This window comes from Sinocyclocheilus rhinocerous, unplaced genomic scaffold (genome assembly GCF_001515625.1).
Source record: "Sinocyclocheilus rhinocerous isolate Xijiao unplaced genomic scaffold, SAMN03320098_v1.1 scaffold1214, whole genome shotgun sequence".
Lineage (NCBI taxonomy): Eukaryota > Metazoa > Chordata > Actinopteri > Cypriniformes > Cyprinidae > Sinocyclocheilus > Sinocyclocheilus rhinocerous.
Window position 1 is genome coordinate 293,969 of NW_015627891.1, and position 19,631 is coordinate 313,599.

At 35.9% G+C, this 19,631-nt stretch overlaps 1 protein-coding gene across 2 annotated transcripts; it reads left to right on the top strand.

The window, feature by feature from the left end:
- Positions 1-1,711: 1,711 nt before the first annotated feature.
- Positions 1,712-19,525, top strand: LOC107736782 (estrogen receptor beta-2-like). 2 transcript variants are annotated; one of them, XM_016548142.1, is made up of 11 exons: positions 1,712-1,761; positions 1,850-1,938; positions 7,634-8,134; positions 9,175-9,365; positions 11,282-11,398; positions 11,806-12,156; positions 13,251-13,389; positions 14,679-14,812; positions 16,695-16,878; positions 17,001-17,213; positions 18,275-19,525. In XM_016548142.1, exons 3-11 carry the CDS (start codon positions 7,710-7,712, stop codon positions 18,339-18,341), a joined length of 1,821 nt encoding a protein of 606 aa, XP_016403628.1. In that variant the 5' UTR covers positions 1,712-1,761; positions 1,850-1,938; positions 7,634-7,709; the 3' UTR covers positions 18,342-19,525. The 2 variants fall into 2 exon arrangements, with proteins under 2 accessions (XP_016403628.1, XP_016403622.1); XM_016548136.1 differs by having other exon boundaries at positions 1,746-1,938.
- The last annotated feature ends 106 nt before the right edge of the window (positions 19,526-19,631 follow it).

The following is a 19,631-nucleotide window of genomic DNA, read 5'->3' on the forward strand; positions in this document are numbered from 1 at the left end:
TCTGGAGATGTGTGCTTAGGACTGCGCATGCACACTGGTCTAGCCTGAATAATAAACATTTTTAATGCAAACGAAACAACATTTAAGAGACAGTTGTTGTCAGATTTCATTGGTGATTTCAAATATGAAATTTAATTGTAAGCTTGGCGAACAGTTTTGGTGGATTTGATGTTTCCATTCAAAGGGATAGGAGCTGCACTTGCATGCCCGAGAGGCGTTTCAAAGATGGCTGCCGAGTGAAACGACTTGCCTTAAAGGGGTCATATGATGTTTTTAAAAATGACATATTTTGTGTAATGAAGTGTGTTTATGCGGTTTAAGGTTCAAAAAACACATTATTTTCCACATACTGTACATTATTGTTTCTCCTCTATGCCCCGCCTTTCTGAAACGCGTCGATTTTTACAAAGCTCATCGGTCTGAAAAGCGAGGGGTGCTCTGATTGGCCAGCTATCCAGTGCGTTGTGATTGGCCGAATACCTCAAGCGTGTGACGGAAATGTTACGCCCTTTAACATACTGTGATGCCCTGTCCGGCCGGAGCGACTAGACAAAAACATTAAAACCCATTATAAACGAGGCATTTGTTGCATCCAGTGGGGACATAATTACTGATTATAATGACTTACATTGTCTTTTTACGCGTTGCGTTGCATCACGCCGCGCCGCGCCGCGTAAACATAAAACCATGTCTGCATTTGTGATTGGAGAAATGACAAACAACAAGCGCTACTCTACACTGGCCAAAACTCGCTTTTGAATCATCAGTGGCAAATTCTTTAAATATACGTACTTACGTTAGTCAGAACTGCCGGCATTTTAGTCTGAAAAATTGAAATCGCATCATATGACCCCTTTAAAGGGACTTTAGCTGCATCCAAAATGACGCACTATGCACTAATACACTATGTACTTATGCAGTATGTACTCAACCATTTAGAGTTTGAATCATATATCGTTATTTAGCCACTCGGCATCAGAGTCTGGTAGCCCCGTCCCCATTCGCTATGTAATTAAAGCTGAGCAGTGAGTGCATGAAGTGTCCAACATTCCACACTTCGTTTTTTTTTTGGTTATTTAAGTACATCATCCAGGTGCACTTTTTCTTTTTGGAATTTTCAGTGTGAACGCACTACTCCCACTATTTATACTACAAAACGTCATAGAATGCATAAGTACACGATTTAGGACGCATCTTTTGATCTTAGTCACGGTAGATGCTATACTGAATATTTCGAGGATGAAAACTAGCTGTTTAGCTGAACAGTTTGCATATTAAACAACAGTACACTCCTGTTAAATCTCTCACAGCCTTGTTTTCATTCCTGTCAAAAATTAAATAGGCTATGTATAAAATAACAAATAAAACTGCTGTTCTACAACATCATTGGTAACTGAAAACTTTTACGTGATGCTGCATTCAAGTGTCAGTACAAAATGAGTGACATATACGGTTTTTTCTCTCAAATATATATATTTTTAATATTACATTTTATCTTTTAATATTGTGCAATATATATCAATATATTTTCTACTAAATTCTGGTGGAAGCTAGTCACCGTGAACTTTGACCATGGATATGGTGAAGAGTGGTTTGATATGGTCATTAATTTCCTCTAGTCTTGTTGTTTGTCTTAACTTGTAAATCTCTGCCTCATGCAGTAAATTTAGGGGCGGCTCCGGGAGGGCGCGGCTGCCAGTGACGCGCTTTTCTAATCTTTATATCCAAAGAGAGAATTTTGCCAAAGTACAACCAGGCAAAGTGCGCTACCAGGTGTTTGCATGTCTCTCTCTTTCTATGTTGCGTCTGTCGCTTACTTCAGTGCTGTTCTTTCTCTTTGTGCGCGCAGTAAATCAGGTCGATACGGCTGCGCAGCGTGTTCACAGCTGATCAAACAGTCTCTGCTCTCTAGCTCTCATCACCTGCTGCCTGCTGTCGGTAAGTGCTATTTGTAACTAACCTCACTAAAACGGTAACTATAGTTTCTGTCACTAAAAATGTGCTAACTTGGTGCTAGTTGCCACTGTCTTCAAAACAGAAACTGAACCAAATGAAAGAGATACTCAAAGCTTCTTACACTGTTTGAAGGATTAACGTAGGCTATTATGATTTTACGCAAGTGACAGTGACAGTAACTATAGTAACTCAGGTATTTTGCTGGAAGCTATGGTTACCACCATTGTATTTTTTGTAAAGGAAATCAGCGCGTGAATTGTTAGTGTTCATGTGAGACAAAAGTTTTAGTAAACCTGACGTTGTTAAACTTTAAACCTTTTTGTTTATGGCTAACAAATGCCAATATGATGCTCGTTTAAAAAAACCTTTATGAAACTTGTTACAATGGATGAATGAGGTGATATGAATATGAAGTTTTTATGATTTGATGTTTAGGTGACAACCCGAGTGTGCTGCAATGTACTTGCCCGGGGACCCCAAAAGAGCCACAAGGGGGTGCTAGATAATGTCACATAAAAAGTATAAACATGTTTTAAAATTATTTTTAATAAGTTAGAAAAGCAAAGCGCCCCCCAAACAAACAAACAAACAAACAAACAAACAAACAAATAAATCTGTTTTCATCCTTCTTTCTATACAATAAAAACAGATATATGTGCATCAAAAAAATTCTTATCTAGTTTAGGCCATTGATAAAAAAAAAATAAAAAAAAAATAAAGATGTAATAACTTTTACAAGTTCGGTAATAAAAGCAGTGCCTTATCTAGTTTAGGCCATTGATAAAAAAAAAATAAAAAAAATAAAGATGTAATAACTTTTACAAGTTCGGTAATAAAAGCAGTGCCATTACTGTTGTATTTAATTTATACAGTGCATTTCAGGTGATTATTATGTGTCTGCTGGTGTCATGTTCTAGACTTTTTGCAGACTGTGTTTATTGGCCCTGCACAAACACAGTCTGTTACTCAATGTTGATCGTGATAAGATTATAATGACATTAGTGATAAGAGAAATGAGGGGTTTTGGGGGGCATGAGTTCAATGAAAGAAGGAAATCATAAAATAGGGTGTTTAGATAAAGACAGGATAACAGACCACCACCTGAATGGTATAATTTATCAATCACTTTAAAATAACAAAAAGAGAGTGTTTCAAATAACATATTCGTTAAGTATGGTGTTAACATGACCATCTGTTATGGTTTTGTATTCATGTTGTGAGTTTTTTTTAAATCTCAGAGGCTACTTGGTTACTTGACAAAACATTTTTCACACTGATGACCACCCATACATTCTCTTTCATTCTTCTCTCTTCCCTCATTTTATACAGCTTCATATTCATCATAGCTTCATCAGTTATTTACCTTTTTAAAATTCCCTGACATATAGAACATACTATAAATTGCTGGGACACATGATCTCAAGTTCATGTACCTAAAATTAAACCCACAATCTTTACAAAAGTTCAGAAATGGATTTTCGCTGTGTTTTGTTGAAGGGAGACAGCCTAGGGAATGTGAAGGAGGAGAAGAAACGCTGTTTATCATTTTAGACAGAGGTCCTTGTACTCTTGAGCAATGGATGAGAAATCATACTAAACATAATGGCCTGTTATTAAAAATCGATGGTATTTGTGCTGATGGCTACAGACTGCACCCTTTTAAAATTAATATTCATCCATGTATTGCAACACTAGTCTATTATTACCGTAACATATGCAAGAAAAAATTATTTGCTGTGTTTACTTTCAATTCCTGTAAAATCTATTAATATTGTTTTAATGAAAGGAACTACCTGATGTGAAATGACATTTTAGCATTTAAAAGGAGATCTTGCTGGTTTTTGGGTTTGCAGCAGGAGGTTTTAGCCGTGGTCATAGCAGAAACACACACATACGCGAGTGGACTGTTCTGTTGACAGGTTTGTTGGCTTGTGTGACCACTGATAGGAGGATTGGATCAAACGTTATAGACTGTAATCAGTCTGTGTGATATAATAATCTCAGAAATCATGCTATCTAACTCTCTCTCTCTTATTATTTGCATTTTTTTTTGCACTGGAGAACTCTGTCTGGGACTTTAGAAGGCCAGCTTTTCTTATCATCCGTCACTCCCTGAAAAAGAAGTGAGTCTCAATTAGGAGAGCATGAATGGTGTCAGGGATCGGAGTGGTTTCAAGCGTAAAGAATGTGCCTATATATGCAAATGTGTGTGCATAATTATTTGTATGTAGGTTCGCTACTCTTGAGCAATGGATGAGAAATCATACTAAACATAATGGCCTGTTATTAAAAATCGATGGTATTTGTGCTGATGGCTACAGACTGCAGCCTTTTAAAATTAATATTCATCCATGTATTGCAACACTAGTCTATTATTACCGTAACATATGCAAGAAAAAATGATTTGCTGTGTTTACTTTCAATTCCTGTAAAATCTATTAATATTGTTTTAATGAAAGGAACTACCCGATGTGAAATGACATTTTAGCATTTAAAAGGAGATCTTGCTGGTTTTTGGGTTTGCAGCAGGAGGTTTTAGCCGTGGTCATAGCAGAAACACACACATACGCGAGTGGACTGTTCTGTTGACAGGTTTGTTGGCTTGTGTGACCACTGATAGGAGGATTGGATCAAACGTTATAGACTGTAATCAGTCTGTGTGATATAATAATCTCAGAAATCATGCTATCTAACTCTCTCTCTCTTATTATTTGCATTTTTTTTTGCACTGGAGAACTCTGTCTGGGACTTTAGAAGGCCAGCTTTTCTTATCATCCGTCACTCCCTGAAAAAGAAGTGAGTCTCAATTAGGAGAGCATGAATGGTGTCAGGGATCGGAGTGGTTTCAAGCGTAAAGAATGTGCCTATATATACAAATGTGTGTGCATAATTATTTGTATGTAGGTTCGCTATAAGTGCAGATAAAAGGCTCAGTTAGTGATGTTGGCCTTCGTGTTGCCGATGTGAAATAAATGGAAAATTAATTCTTGTGTAAGTTCAAAGAAATTTCAAGTTGGCAGTAGGACCTTATTAGGATGGAGAAAATTTTTCCCAGGGACTGTGTGTGTTATGTGTAGGGGTTCCTTCGTCCTGTCCTTGGCCTTTTGTTCAGTGGTATGTGTGTCTGGATTGTAGCCAATCGGAGCTTTACAAGAGTGGCAGTAGGAAAGTGCTTAAGTTTCTCTGTCTTCCAATGACATTTAGATTGAAAAGTTGCTTTAGTATACGTGACCGTACTTAAAAATATATAAAATTGTTATTATAAGTATTATAAAAATAAACTTTTGGTTTGGTTGCGTGTGTGATTTTTATATGGTGAAATGTAAGGAGCAGTCTCTTTATTTTAATGGATTTTTTGTGCTCTTGTACTTAGACCATCTGTTGCACACATGTGTGTGTATCATATTCCAGTGTGTTTGTCAGGAGTGTTTGTCCAAGCAGTCTTTTTAAGACAACAATCAACACTATAGCAATAAAACAAAGCAAATATTATGAATTATGAAGCCAAATAGTGTATAAACCATATTTTCCCCCATAAAGTAACACTTTTCAGTAGAGACAGCAGCAGATAAAGGTAAAAGCAGCATCTCTGCCTCCTTTGAACTTATATTATTCTCACAGAGGTCCTAAAGTGTTAAATACATTTAATGGCAAAATTGAAAAAACGTATATGGCATTTCAGCGTTGTGGCTTGAACAATAGCGCTTTGGGTTGAAGAAAAGCGCATGATAAATAAAATGCTTTATTATTATTAATAGTGCACCTACTCAAGACTGGTATAGCGGTGGTGCTCATATGGAATGTTACAGTTCAGTTCCAGGGTTCAGATGGTTTTCAAATTGTGATTTCCAGGCCTGGAATTATTAGGCTATAGAAATGTTCAAAAGCCATGGAAAAACAATGAGCATTACTGTAGTGAATATCTAGTTGCTTAAAATGTAAAATTTTTCATTAGCCAAATTTGTTTCTTATGAGTGAATTCCCTATTAAATGATTTTTTAACAATTCTCCTTCAGTAGCATGAACATCTTAACAAAAGTTGAAGGGCAGTGAGTTTTTATTTTAAAACTATTCTTTTATTCAGCAAGAATGCAATAAATTAGTCAAAAGTGAAGGCATTTATAATGTTACAAATGATTTTTATTTCAAATAGATGCTGTTCTTTTGAACTTTCTTTTTATCAAAAAATCCTAAACCTAACCCTAAAAAATTGCAGATGACATATTGATAAATGCTACTCCAAGAAATGAGCCTGTGAATAATTTACTTGTGATTGAGGCTTTAATATTCTACTGATGACTGTCCAAAGAATTGCGGTACAGATTTCAAATCACTTTCAAAGACTTCTGTTTGAAAGTTAGTAAAGGTGTCTATAACTTTAAGAGGAATTTGTCACTTTCATAATAGTCTATAACTTTTAGAAGAGTCTATAACTTGTAGAAGGCCGGTTAATGGAGCATACAGTAGAGGCACGTCAGGTCAGCATTGGTTTTGATTCAAATGTTTATGTAGTAAGAGATGCAGAGGAGAAAGTTCTTTTAAACAGTTTGTCACAAAGATCCAGAGTCCACTGTGCTTTATGTAACACTGAAACCAGAGATGAACAAATAGACTATGAGAATTCTCAAGAGAGCCTGTGTGTGTGTGTATGTGTGTGGGAGACCATTCTTCAAAAATAAAATTATTATGTGTCAAATAATGTTTAAGGTGCATTTTTATATTTAAAAAGAAGTAAATTTCCTTACAGTTTTTTTTTTTACAGGTGGTTTACTGGTATTGGTATTTTAAACTAGGCATTCCATGGTGTAGTTTTTTTAAGGTTGAGGAAATGTAACAGAAAATGTACTGGAAATGGACTTTGAAATAACACATAAAGCTGTTTTTTCTCCTTGTACACACTGCTACAAGCACACACAAAGAGTTCCACACAAAATCTCCCACTCCAAGTGGTGAAAATTAAACCTGCCCTACTCAAAAAAAACTGAGAATAGTGTGTGCATGTGTGTCTTTCTTTATTGATAATATGTCTCTATATTAGATCAGAATCACAGGACACATGAACATCTTGGATGACATGGGGGTGAGAAATTATCAGGAAATTTTTATTCTCGAAGTGAACTAACCCTTTAAAGGTTTGTGCAATATGTACACTATAGTTCAAAAGTTTGGGGTTGGTAAGATTTTTTAATGTCTTACGCTCACCAAGGCTGCATTTAGTTGTTCAAAAATATGGTAAAACCAGCAACATTGTGAAATATTATTACAATTATTTGTTTCCCCCGTTTTAATGTATTGTAAAATTGTATTTATTCCTGTGATGGCAAAGCTGAATTTTCAGCAGCCATTACGCCAGTCTTCAGTGTCACATGATCTGTTCAAAAGTTTGGGGTCAGTATGGGTCCGTTTTTTCTCTCTCTAAAGAAATTAATACTTTTTTATTCAGCAAGGATGCATTAATCTGATCAAAAACGACAGTAAAGACATTGTTATAATTTTAAATAAATGCTCTTCTTTTGAACTTTCTATTAATCAAAGAATCTTTAAAAAAAAAAATTCTTAAAAAAAAAACAACATACTGACCCCAAACTTTTGAACTTACTGTGTGCTTAACATGCTGGGGGTGTAAGCGTTATTCTAATATCCCTCAGGATCTGACTTCCTTTTTTGTGTCCTTCAGCAAGAACGTCCTCTGACACAGTCAGGCCTATGATGCAGAAGTCTGTCAAGCCAGGACCTCGCTTGAGTTCTCCAGAATGAGCTCCTCCCTTGGTCTGGCCCCTGCGTCAGTCTCCCCTGCCCTGGACTCCGGCAAGGCCAATCGAGGGGATTTGTCTAACACCTTATCCTGTCTCTACACTTCCCCACTCGGCATGGACAACCAGACCGTCTGCATTCCTTCTCTGTATGTGGAAGCCTGTCAGGATTATTCACCACCGCATGGGGGAGAGATCAGCCATGGAGCCTTAACGCTCTACAGCCCCGTGTCCTCCACAGTGCTGGGGTACCCTCATCCCCCCGTGTCTGAAAGCCTGGTCCCGCTCAGTCCGACAATCTTCTGGCCTCCCTACACCACACACACTGCACTGTCTCTGCACTGCCCACCTCCACTGGCCTACAGCGAAACACATTCACACACTGCCTGGGAGGACACCAAGACACACGCGCTTAACCAGAGCAGGTGAGAATCCAGTCACAGACATCACATGCAGTGTATTAATAACTGATATATGCATTTAAACTCCAAGTAGCAGCTGACAAATGGATAGTTCAGTTGCCATAGAGACAATAAAAGCCCTGTGATCACATGAAATGTTTTCTTTTCTTTTCGTTTTGTCTTGAGGTGCTTGCTACAGTATTGTAAATCATGCAGCTTTTTGAGCAGATACATGATATTTCTTTTCTAATCAGATTTTTCGCAGGGTAGACAATAAAACAGGTGAAAGGGTCAATAAAAAAGGGTCTGTTCAGGTCTGTTCTGATAGGATCGCAGACAGCGGGGAAGAAATTATTCTAAATGCAAATGGGAAAATTCACTTATAATTGTGCATAGTTAGCTCAGCAAAATAAGCAGACTATTATACGAAATAAATAAATTAACATAAAAATGCATTGAGGGCTATCATGTAAAATATTAATTAACGTAAAAAATGTGTTCTATGATGTTTTTGATGTTCCTGACACAAATGAACTTGTAAAATCGATCTAAATTATGAACAGGACCAACCAACCAAATAAATATTTAAAAAGGATATTATCACAAAGGGGCTAAAAAGCAAATAAAAATGATCAATTTAAATATTAATAAAAATTGTCTAGATTTTCTTAGCTGGGTTTGTTGCACCTGGGTAATTACCTGAATTAAAATAAAATATAAAAAAATAGTTTTATGTCAGCTAGTCGGTAAAGCAACATTTCTCTTTTTTTTTTTTTGCATTTTCTTCCTATTTTTTTAACTTGATTTACTAAAATAACTAAAACAGAAATGATATTTCATGAATATTAAAACAATGATAAAATCAACAAAATTACTAAAACTGAATTTAAAATGAAAATTGAATATATAAAAATAAAAGCAAATTCAAAATATGAATAAAAACTAGTTTCACACAGCAAGCACCACTCAAGCACGTTTTCTTTAGAAAATGTCAAAAAAAAATCTTCTTGTGGAAGAAAATTCTTCTTCTCTTTTTACTTTATCTGTACCTTCATCTTTTATAGTTCTGTCCTTACTCATGCAAAGCTGTTAGGGCAGCAACTGGACGGTGATGATGGCTTGAATCCGTCACCAGGCATTGTGGGTAAAGGAGACACACACTTCTGTGCGGTGTGTCATGACTACGCCTCTGGGTATCACTATGGTGTCTGGTCATGTGAAGGGTGCAAGGCTTTCTTCAAACGGAGCATTCAAGGTAAAAACACATACGTTTTTACAAATACTAAATCTCAGTAAAAAACACACAGTATTTTATTTTTTTAACCAACACATTCTTTTTTTAACATCAACATATTTTCTTATCACAGATTACATTAATTCTGTGCAAAAAATTAATTCCCTGGTCAGTTTGTGATGTTCCTACTAATATCTCCAAGGATTACTTTATTGAAAAAAATAGATTCTAGAGGAATATTTTGTAATTTAGATTTTGCAAACATCAGATAGAAGTCAATGTGTGTGATTAGAAGTGTAATGTTTTTATTATTACTATGGTATCACTTTACAATAAGGGTTATTAGCTAACATTAGTTAACTACTTTAGTTAACATGAACTAAGAATGAACAATACTTCTTAATGTTAATTTTAACGTTTACTAATGCATTATTTAAATCAAAAGTTGTGCTTAGTTAATGCACTGTGAATTAACATGGACTAACAATGAAAAAATACTGTAATAAATGTATTGTTCATTGTTTGTTCATGTTAGTTAATACATTAAATAACATGAACTAATTGAACCTTATTGTAAAGTGTTACCATTATTACTTTTCACTTTTGGTATTACTTATAGCTTTTTAATTTGACGCTAAAACAGTTTCTTTTTGTTCAGTGTGATTTCTAATGAAGAAAGGATATCATATTTTTTTTCTATTGAAATATATTTTAAAATGTAATTTATTTCTACAATGGAAAAGCAGAATTGTGAGTCTAGTCTTCAGTGTCACATGATTCTTCAGAAACAACGTGACACCCCTGTTTCTTATTATTATCAATTTTGAAAACAGTTGTGCTGCTTAATATTTTTGTGGAAACCGTGATACATTTGTTTTCATGATTCTTTGATTAAAAAAAGTTCAAAAGAACAGCATTTATTTGAAATAGAAGTCTTTTGTAACATTAAACATCACATTTGCTAAATGTATACATTTTTATAACATTATACATGCATGCTTGCTAAAAAAAGTATTAATTTCTTTCAAACTTTTTAACGGTAGTGTGTATTTCATTATATTGTGTACAAAATTTCTAATTTTGTGGAAACTGTGATACATTTGTTTTCATGATTCTTTGATTAAAAAAAGTTCAAAAGAACAGCATTTATTTGAAATAGAAGTCTTTTGTAACATTAAACATCACATTTGCTAAATGTATACATTTTTATAACATTATACATGCATGCTTGCTAAAAAAAGTATTAATTTCTTTCAAACTTTTTAACGGTAGTGTGTATTTCATTATATTGTGTACAAAATTTCTAAAGGTAACATTTAAAAAAATTGATTATTAATATAAGCTATTGTTTCTGGAAGTTAATCGCATACAAAAATGAGTTAATACAAAAAAATTAATAAAATAAAATTGGTGTAGAAACAATTTTCACTCAGAAATTGCTAGTAAATTTCATAAACAATTACAAAGAAATAGCAAGTAACATTGAATTAAATGATATTTTACAAAATTTCTAAAGGTAACATTTCAAAAAATTGATTATTAATATAAGCTATTGTTTCTGGAAGTTAATCGCATACAAAAATGAGTTAATACAAAAAATTAATAAAATAAAATTGGTGTAGAAACAATTTTCACAGAAATTGCTAGTAAATTTCATAAACAATTACAAAGAAATAGCAAGTAACATTGAATTAAATGATATTTTGAAGTAGAAAGACTGAAATAATATTTTCTTGTAATACATGGTCCAATAGTCTTTCAAAAAATATTTTTTTACAGTGTAGTGCAAAAATATTTGAATCAATTAACAGCCCTAATAATAATATGATCTTAGACAATAGAATGAGATGACATTAAAAAGATGAATTTAACCAAGGCGTTTACTGTAGATCCAAGGATGTGAGCTTAATATAATTTTTTCTCCCAATCTTCTTTAGGACACAATAACTATATTTGTCCAGCTACCAATCAGTGCACCATTGACAAGAGCCGACGCAAGAGCTGCCAGGCCTGTCGACTCCGCAAGTGCTATGAAGTGGGCATGATGAAGTGTGGTAGGCAGACGCCTCTTCCTTTTCTGTGTGTAGCCACTTATTTTATATAGAAGGAAAGATATGTCATACTTTATATATTTTTTGGTCACACATTAGTTTGAGGACCAATTCTCACTATTAACTAACTATTAACTACGACTTCTGCCTTAATAAACTACTAATTTGCTGCTAATTAATAGTTAGTAAGGTAGCTGTTTGGTATGTGGTTTAGGTATGGGGTCGGATTAAGGTATCTAAAATATGCAGGATAAGGCATTAATATGTGCTTTATAAGTTCTAATAAACAGCCAAAATGCTAGTAATATGCATGATAATAAGCAACTAATTAAATGAATAGTGAAAATTGGTCCCTAAAGTAAAGACGGTGTGCGCTTTTGATGCGTGTTTGTAATTGTGTGTGTGAACAGGTGTGAGGCGGGAACGCTGCAGTTACCGTGGTGCCCATCATCGACGCAACCCCCAGATCAGAGACAGCTCAGATGGGGCATTAGGGGTCAGACGTCGTTCCCAGCATCATTTAGAATTTCCCCTCAATCCCACTCATCACTTCTTCCCTTCAGGGGACAGAGCTGAGGGGCGTGGCCTAGGCCTCTCCCCTGAGCAGTTGGTCAACTGTATTCTGGAGGCGGAGCCTCCTCAGATTTACCTGAGAGAGCCAATAAACAAGCCGTATACCGAGGCCAGCATGATGATGTCACTAACCAACCTCGCTGACAAGGAACTGGTGCTCATGATCAGCTGGGCGAAGAAGATACCAGGTGTGTGTGCTCATATAAATATTTTAAATGTTACCCTAATTCGTAAGTTATCACACATTGCACTTTTTAAGCAATGTGTAAGTTTTCCCATATGGAAATGTAATATATGACTTATGTTGCCCTATATCGAGAGTGATATAGCCATATGTGTTACCTATAAGGTGATACATATGTTCACATACGTACTTTCTGTGGGTAGCTAAAAATGTAAGTTTATAAAATATATAAAATCCCCATAATAAAATGTTTATATGCACATATGTTTTTTTATATGCACACATATTTTTTTATATGATAATATAATGTTACAACTATATATGTCAACAATATATATTTTATTTATATATATGCAACTTTATTAAAACAACATATTCAAAAAGTCCTGTGTTTATATATGTTTTTGTAATACATTTTCTTTTATATTTACATACATAATATCAACATGTATTGATGGGTTTTAGGATAGATATGCATGCACATGACATGTATGTATGCACATACATAAACAGACATATTTGTATGGGCTTGATATATATATATTAATATATGAAATTGTCCCAGTTTCTATTAGCTTTCATATATGTTTTTTCTTCATATGACAAAATATTTCATATATGGGAATTTAATATATGTACATACAGTGGGTACGGAAAGTATTCAGACCCCCTTAAATTTTTCACTCTTTGTTATATTGCGGGAATTTAATATATGTACATATATTACTTTTGTGTATGCTTTTAAATTTTTTACTTTTAGTTTAAAGTGCTTTTTAATTTGTTATTTTTATTTACGTCAAATTGATTTCTTGTCATTTCTAAAAGGTTAATGGGATTCAGTCATCATTCAATCACCCTCATGTTGTTCCAAACCTGTATGATTTTTGGTCTCCTGTGGAATAAAAAAACATAGTTTAGCAGAATGTTGCTCTTTTCCATTCAATGAAAGTGTCATGCTCCAGAAATGACAAAAAGCATAAAAAGCATCATTTTGTGTGAGTGTATGTGTATGTGCACTTACATCCAGTATTTGAAGGGCAGCAGCTGTGTCAGAGTGTGTTCTGGAAGGCATTTGTGTGTTTGTTACTCCTCTCACAGGTTTTGTGGAGCTGACTTTGTCAGATCAGGTACATCTGTTGGAATGCTGCTGGCTGGATATTCTTATGTTGGGATTGATGTGGAGATCTGTGGATCATCCCGGGAAACTCATCTTCTCACCTGACCTCAGACTCAACAGGTAACATCTCCCACTGACACTGGAATACACAGATCTGATATGAGCACATTGTGGACAGTCAGTAATACTGGTCAGAAAACGTCTGCTGGAGTGTGTGGAAGGAGCCATTTTCCGACCATTATTACTGACTGTCCACAATGTGCTCATATCAGATCTGTGTATTCCAGCAGACATTTTCTGGCTTACCTACTTTGGTTGCTATAGTAATCAAGTAGCATTCAACCCAATGCCAAGTTACCTTTTTCTACAACAACTGGAAGCAGAAATATGCCAGTATGAAAAGCATCAGTATGCTGATAGCATAAAAAAATGGTACACATCTCCTTTTGTTTTGTCTCTCTATGCTATGCAATGGGATCTATGATATCAAAACCTGAATGATGAAGAATAAGCTTACATTTCAACAGGTCAAACTCACCATTAACAGAAATTGAATTGAAATTCAGATTTAAAGCTACCTACAAGTGTGGTTTGATTGAGTGTGATTGAATTTGTTAAATCAGATCAGTGTTTTTTTCTGTCATAAACATAAAACATAAAATAGTTGTGTTGTCAATGTGTAGAATTCTTTAGATTAGAATGGTTTGAAATCTGAAGGCGTCTTCCATAAGTGGGAGAGATTGGCTCATATCTTGCTTGATGGTAACATTTGAAAAACACTGATGTTTAGTGGATTTATTCACTGACCTTCAGCTAATCTTCTGTTGTGTGTCCAGTGTACACAGTGTTTGTGTGTGTGTACAGTCACTGTGACACGTGTGAACATAGATTTTAAAGTACATTAATTAAGAAAATTGATTGTGGAGAGATGACACCTTTTTTGTTATGATCTGTTTTTGTTCTCTTTTGTGAATGCATGGCTGGAGTGTGTGTGTGTGTGTGTGTGTATATACCTGTTTATTATTTTGTGTGGAATTGAATATTCCTCTTCCTTAGTGATTATCTCTAGGGTCTTAACAAACCTTGGTGTGTTCTCATAACACAAGCTTAGTTTGTACTATTCATTTCTCACACAGGATTGAGTGTGTGTGTGTGTGTGTATTAGAAAGTGTGTGAGACAGCGTGTACAGTACTTCCTATGTCTTTCACCTGACACTTTAAGGTCATCTGTATTCATTCAAAATAAGCTGTGTATGTTAGCTAGTATTATCTTTACCTGGTTTTTCTATTAATTAATTAATTAAGTATTATTGCTACTTGGCTCCAGAGTGATTAGTCACAAGACATTTATGGCCTTTTCTCTTTTATCTCTGTTTCATACCCTCTCTTTTCTCTCTCAAATTTTTTAGGGAGGAAGGGAATTGTGTTGAAGGCATCATGGAGATCTTTGACATGCTGCTGGCCACCACCTCCAGATTCAGAGAACTGAAGCTCCAGAGAGAGGAATACGTCTGTCTCAAAGCCATGATCCTTCTCAACTCCAGTATGACACTACTCTGATTGTGTGTGTGTGTATGTTATTGTGCGAGACTTAAAGGGTTAGTTCACCCCAAAATGAAAATTCTGTCATTAATTACTCACCCTCATGTCGTTTCAAACCCGTAAGACCTTCATTCATCTTCGAAACATAATTTTTTCAACAATTCTTCTCCCCCGAGATAGGTCTTCCGACATTTTAAAGTATCACAATGCATATGCACGCTTTCCCCTAAGTGTAAACAACGCTGATTACGTTCATGCACGCGCTTTCTCCTCCGAACGCAAACAACGCTGATTACACAGATTACGTTCGAGATAGGTCTTCCGACATTTTAAAGTATCACAATGCATATGCACGCGTTCCCCTAAGTGTAAACAACGCTGATTACGCAGATTACATTCATGCACGCGCTTTCTCCTCCGAACGCAAACAACGCTGATTACACAGATTACGTTCATGCGCGCGCTTTCTCCCCCGAACGTAAACAACGCTGATTACGTCGATTACGTTCTTGGGTACTCTCCAAAATGGCGGAAGACGTAACTCGGGGGAGAAGAATTGTTAAATAAATTATTTTTGTTTTCTTTGTGCTCAAAAAGTATTCTCGTAGCTTCGCAAAACTGAAGTTGAGCCACTGATGTCACATGGACTGTTTTACCGATGTCCTTACTACGTTTCTGGACCTGGAAACATTACAGTTGCGTTGCTGTCTATGCAGGGTCAGACAGCTCTCAGATTCCATAAAAAATATCTTAATTTGTGTTCCGAAGATGAACGAAGGTCTTATGGGTTTGGAACGACATGAGGGTGAGTAATTAATGGCAGAATTTTCATTTTGGGGTTTGTATCTTGTTTTTTCTTCACGTAACTGTAGGGCATGCTAATTACAACATGCTAACTATATTTAGCATGTTGTTCAAAAACAGAAGCTTTTGATTTACATGACTGGTCAGTGGTCTCCTGCCAATGCCGCCCTCTTGTGTTTTAACCCTATAAAGCCTGTTATATCATATTTGATATATGAATACCTAAGGCCCCTTAAATAATCAACATGATCAAAACTTTGCTGAAAAACATGCAGTATTGAAAAACAAAGTAAAAGGCCTTTTAGTACAATTGTAAACATGTCCTCCTTAATGTTGTGGTACACGTCTTTTTGCTGTAAAATCCTTAATGATTTTTCTAAAGTAATTGCAAAAATAACTTTTATATAGTTAGTAATATTTAAAGATGAACATTTACTAGGCTGAAGCAACTTAGGTTTATTTGATTATACATACATCATTTTTTAGAAAAATTGTGTTGAAATCTGAGTTTAAAATATGATCAATGTTTGTTTGTACATCTCTTATTCATTATTGTATTGCATGGCATTATATGTTTTGATCATAAAACTAAGCTTTTAAATATCATATTACTAAGATCTATTATCTAGAGATATAGAGCGATATTTTATGCGCTTAGTAGTCTGCTATACTGTTACGAAAAAATTATTGATTTACATTACATTTACATTATAAGCCATCAGAATTTCATTTTATTTTTTGGTTATATAAATAATATCTGCACCAAACTGCATATTTTTGCTCAGTTTGGGCCTCTAAATAAAATTGAGGTGAAAATGAAAATGTTTTCCCTTGAATATGAGCTCCTTATTCTCACTATATCACACAACAAAACATGATCCATATATGCAGAGTTTTTTTTCAGACTATTATTTCATATGTCAGGTTTTACAGGGTTAAAACTGCAGTCTGATTGCTGATTCTATGAAAAGATTGTCTAGACGGTAACCTTTGTTCACTGAAATTGTCACAAAATGATCTGTTTTCTCTTGAACCACATCAGATATTGTGCTTCACTCCTTTTGTGTGCTTATTAACAGATAACTGTTCAAGCTTGCCACAGACTCCTGAAGATGTGGAGAGCCGTGGGAAGGTTCTGAGGCTGCTGGACTCTGTGACTGACGCTTTAGTTTGGACCATCTCCAGAACAGGCTTGTCCTCACAGCAGCAGTCCATCCGGCTCGCCCATCTGCTGATGCTGCTCTCACATATTCGACACCTCAGGTAGCACAGCAGACTGTTTGTGATCTCACAGAGGCCGTATTCTAGACTTTCATAGCATTTCATGTTTCAATTTTCCCCTCATCTGTCACTGGCTCACTGTTCTCTTCATCTCTTGTCTGCAGCAACAAAGGCATTGAGCATCTGTCAACCATGAAGAGAAAAAACGTGGTGCTGCTGTATGATCTTCTGCTAGAGATGCTGGATGCCAACACATCCCAAAGCAGCCGGATGCTAGCGGCTCACACAAAAGCCTCTCTCCGGTCGGACACACAACAGACCACAGAGATCCTCCACACATCCAGACAGAGCGACCAGGAGTCCCGGCACAGTCCACAGTGAGTGGATACATGCACACTTGTGTTGAATTGTGCTGTTTTTGGTAATACAGAAATCCTATTGCGTGAAAAATCCACTCACAAGTTTATCAAAAGGTAACTACAAGATAACCAAATGATAATTAAGAGTTTATGTAACTGGTTGCCATTCAAACGGGGGGGGGGGGGCATTAAATTGATCAAAAGTGACAGCAGAGACTTTGATTTTGTTGCAAAACAGTTTACTGTTAGAAAAGATTTCGATTTCAAATAAATGCTGTTTTTTAAACTTTCTCTTCATCAACAAATCCTGAAAAAAAATAACCATGGTTTACGCAAAATATTAAGCGGCACAACAATTTTCAACACTGATAATAATAATAAATGTTTCCTTGAGCAGCAAATCAGCATATTAGAATGATCTCTGAAGGATCATGTGACACTGAAGACTGGATGATCATGTAATGATGCTGAAAATTCAGCTTTGCCATCACAGGAATAAATAGCATTTTGAAATATATTAAAATAAAAAAGTAATTTTAAAGGTGCAATAGGTGATTGTCTTCAGAAACATTTTTTGTTATGCTGGTTGAAAGTCTCTTCACATCCCGATAGCAATCATTAATTTAAGTGGTCTAAATGTATTTGTCTGTATTTATATATTCTGTGGAAGGCGTAGGACCAAGAAATGTTCGTCCAATCAAAACGCTCGGTCCGAGCGTTTTAATATGCTTTTCTACCTGCCTGTCAACGTAAGTATCTGCATACCTCTGCGCACCTGGTTCGCGCAGACAGGATACGTCATCAGCGCGTTCACGCACGCGATCAAATAACGGCAGCCTTTTAAAAGTTAACCTTTAAAAACGTAAAAAAAAAATCCTCTTACCGACCCCAAGCTTGCAAATTTAGTCCTTTCCTGTTCATACGGTTTTACAAATTACGTTAAATAGACTGTAACATGCCGATCCTGGAACATTCCTTCAACTAGTGCAATCAAATGAATCATTATATATTTCTTAAAATGACACTTTTCACACAGGGTTTCGAATCTAAGATAACACATATTGTGTGTGTCTCTCTAGAGCTGAAGAGACAGTGGATAAGACATTACATTGTAGTCCGCATCGAGTGGACATGGACACAGACTGACAGTGAGTATCCCTTCTGTGGGGTAAAAAGCTCCCTGGATCCAGCATTGGATTTGAATCCAATTTCCATGCCGCGTATCCTATGTAGGATCTCAGGGGAAACAGAACTTTAGATGACCAGCGACAAACTGAACCAAACAGGGCTTTCAAATGGCTCTCAGTCCTGCTTCAACACAATGCAGTTTAAACTGTTGTTTTTCTATATGCCGTAATGTCAACCCGAAGAGGAATCCTCCTCATTCAAACCAATCATGTGTTCAGTATTCAAGAAATCACAAATGGAATCCTTTCAAACACTCCCCCATCTGCCATTTCTCAGCAAAAAGCTAGCACCACCACCCCTAAATCGCACCATTGGATGAGCCAGTGTTACGTTGTGTCCTTTTGAGCCATTCAAACAGATTGTCGAAATTACACACTGCACATTTAAACATTTTCTTTGCCATCCAAGATGTCTGAGAACCTTTGGCTCAAAATGACTGTTTCTCTGAAGACTGGTCAAGCTAAATGAAATGCACACTTCTAATAGTTTATGCATTTTGTACTCTGTGTCTTTGTATTTGTAAGATGTTGGAGTGCTGTTATTTGCTGTCCTGTGGTGCTTTTTGTGGTTTATTAAGTACTTGTCATTGACAGTAAATGTAACACTTTCTAAAACATCTGTGAGTGTTGATGCCTCTTTCAGATGTTTTCTTGAAGCCTGGCTTATACGCACAATCAACATATGAAAAGTGTATCATTCTGAAAATGTGACTTTGTAATGTGTAATTACAGATGCAGTTGAGTTTTCCTGGTGCTACATGTAACGGTGCATCCTGACACAATTCCTTGTGTAAAACTTTCTGCACCTGAAGTGTCCTAAACTGGAATTAAAGCTGAGTGTATAATTTCTGCACACGTCACCAAATAGTATTACAATGCTGCGTTCTATCCTTAAGGGCTCGTCCCAATGTTCTTATCCCTTTGAAGGGTTTACCCTCCTGAGTGAGCGCTAGGAAGGGTGTGCACTTCTGCGTCATCCTGCCAAGCAAATTAAGGAGGCATAGTCACATTTAAAACTGTGCAAAAAATCATGGCAGCACAGTGTCAGTTGTTCCCCTTTGAAATTCTTCTTTCTGAAGTGCCCTTCAGAGGTGGTTATCTTGTTTGGAACGCAGCATGAAAGTCATTTTCGAACCATTTTCCCAAACACTCCCTCATCTGGCATTGGTTGGACAAACACAGTCCTAAACTCATGCGATTGGATGAGCAGGTTGAAATGCTCAAATTAGCTTTTTAATAGCTCCACTGT

Bases quoted from the DNA above. Each gene is read 5' to 3' on its own strand.
- LOC107736782 (XM_016548142.1), top strand. From the start codon at position 7,710: ATGAGCTCCTCCCTTGGTCTGGCCCCTGCGTCAGTCTCCCCTGCCCTG. The intron at 16,879-17,000 runs GTAGCACAGCAG...TCTTGTCTGCAG, and splicing joins TCACATATTCGACACCTCAG to CAACAAAGGCATTGAGCATC. The intron at 17,214-18,274 runs GTGAGTGGATAC...GTGTCTCTCTAG, and splicing joins GAGTCCCGGCACAGTCCACA to AGCTGAAGAGACAGTGGATA.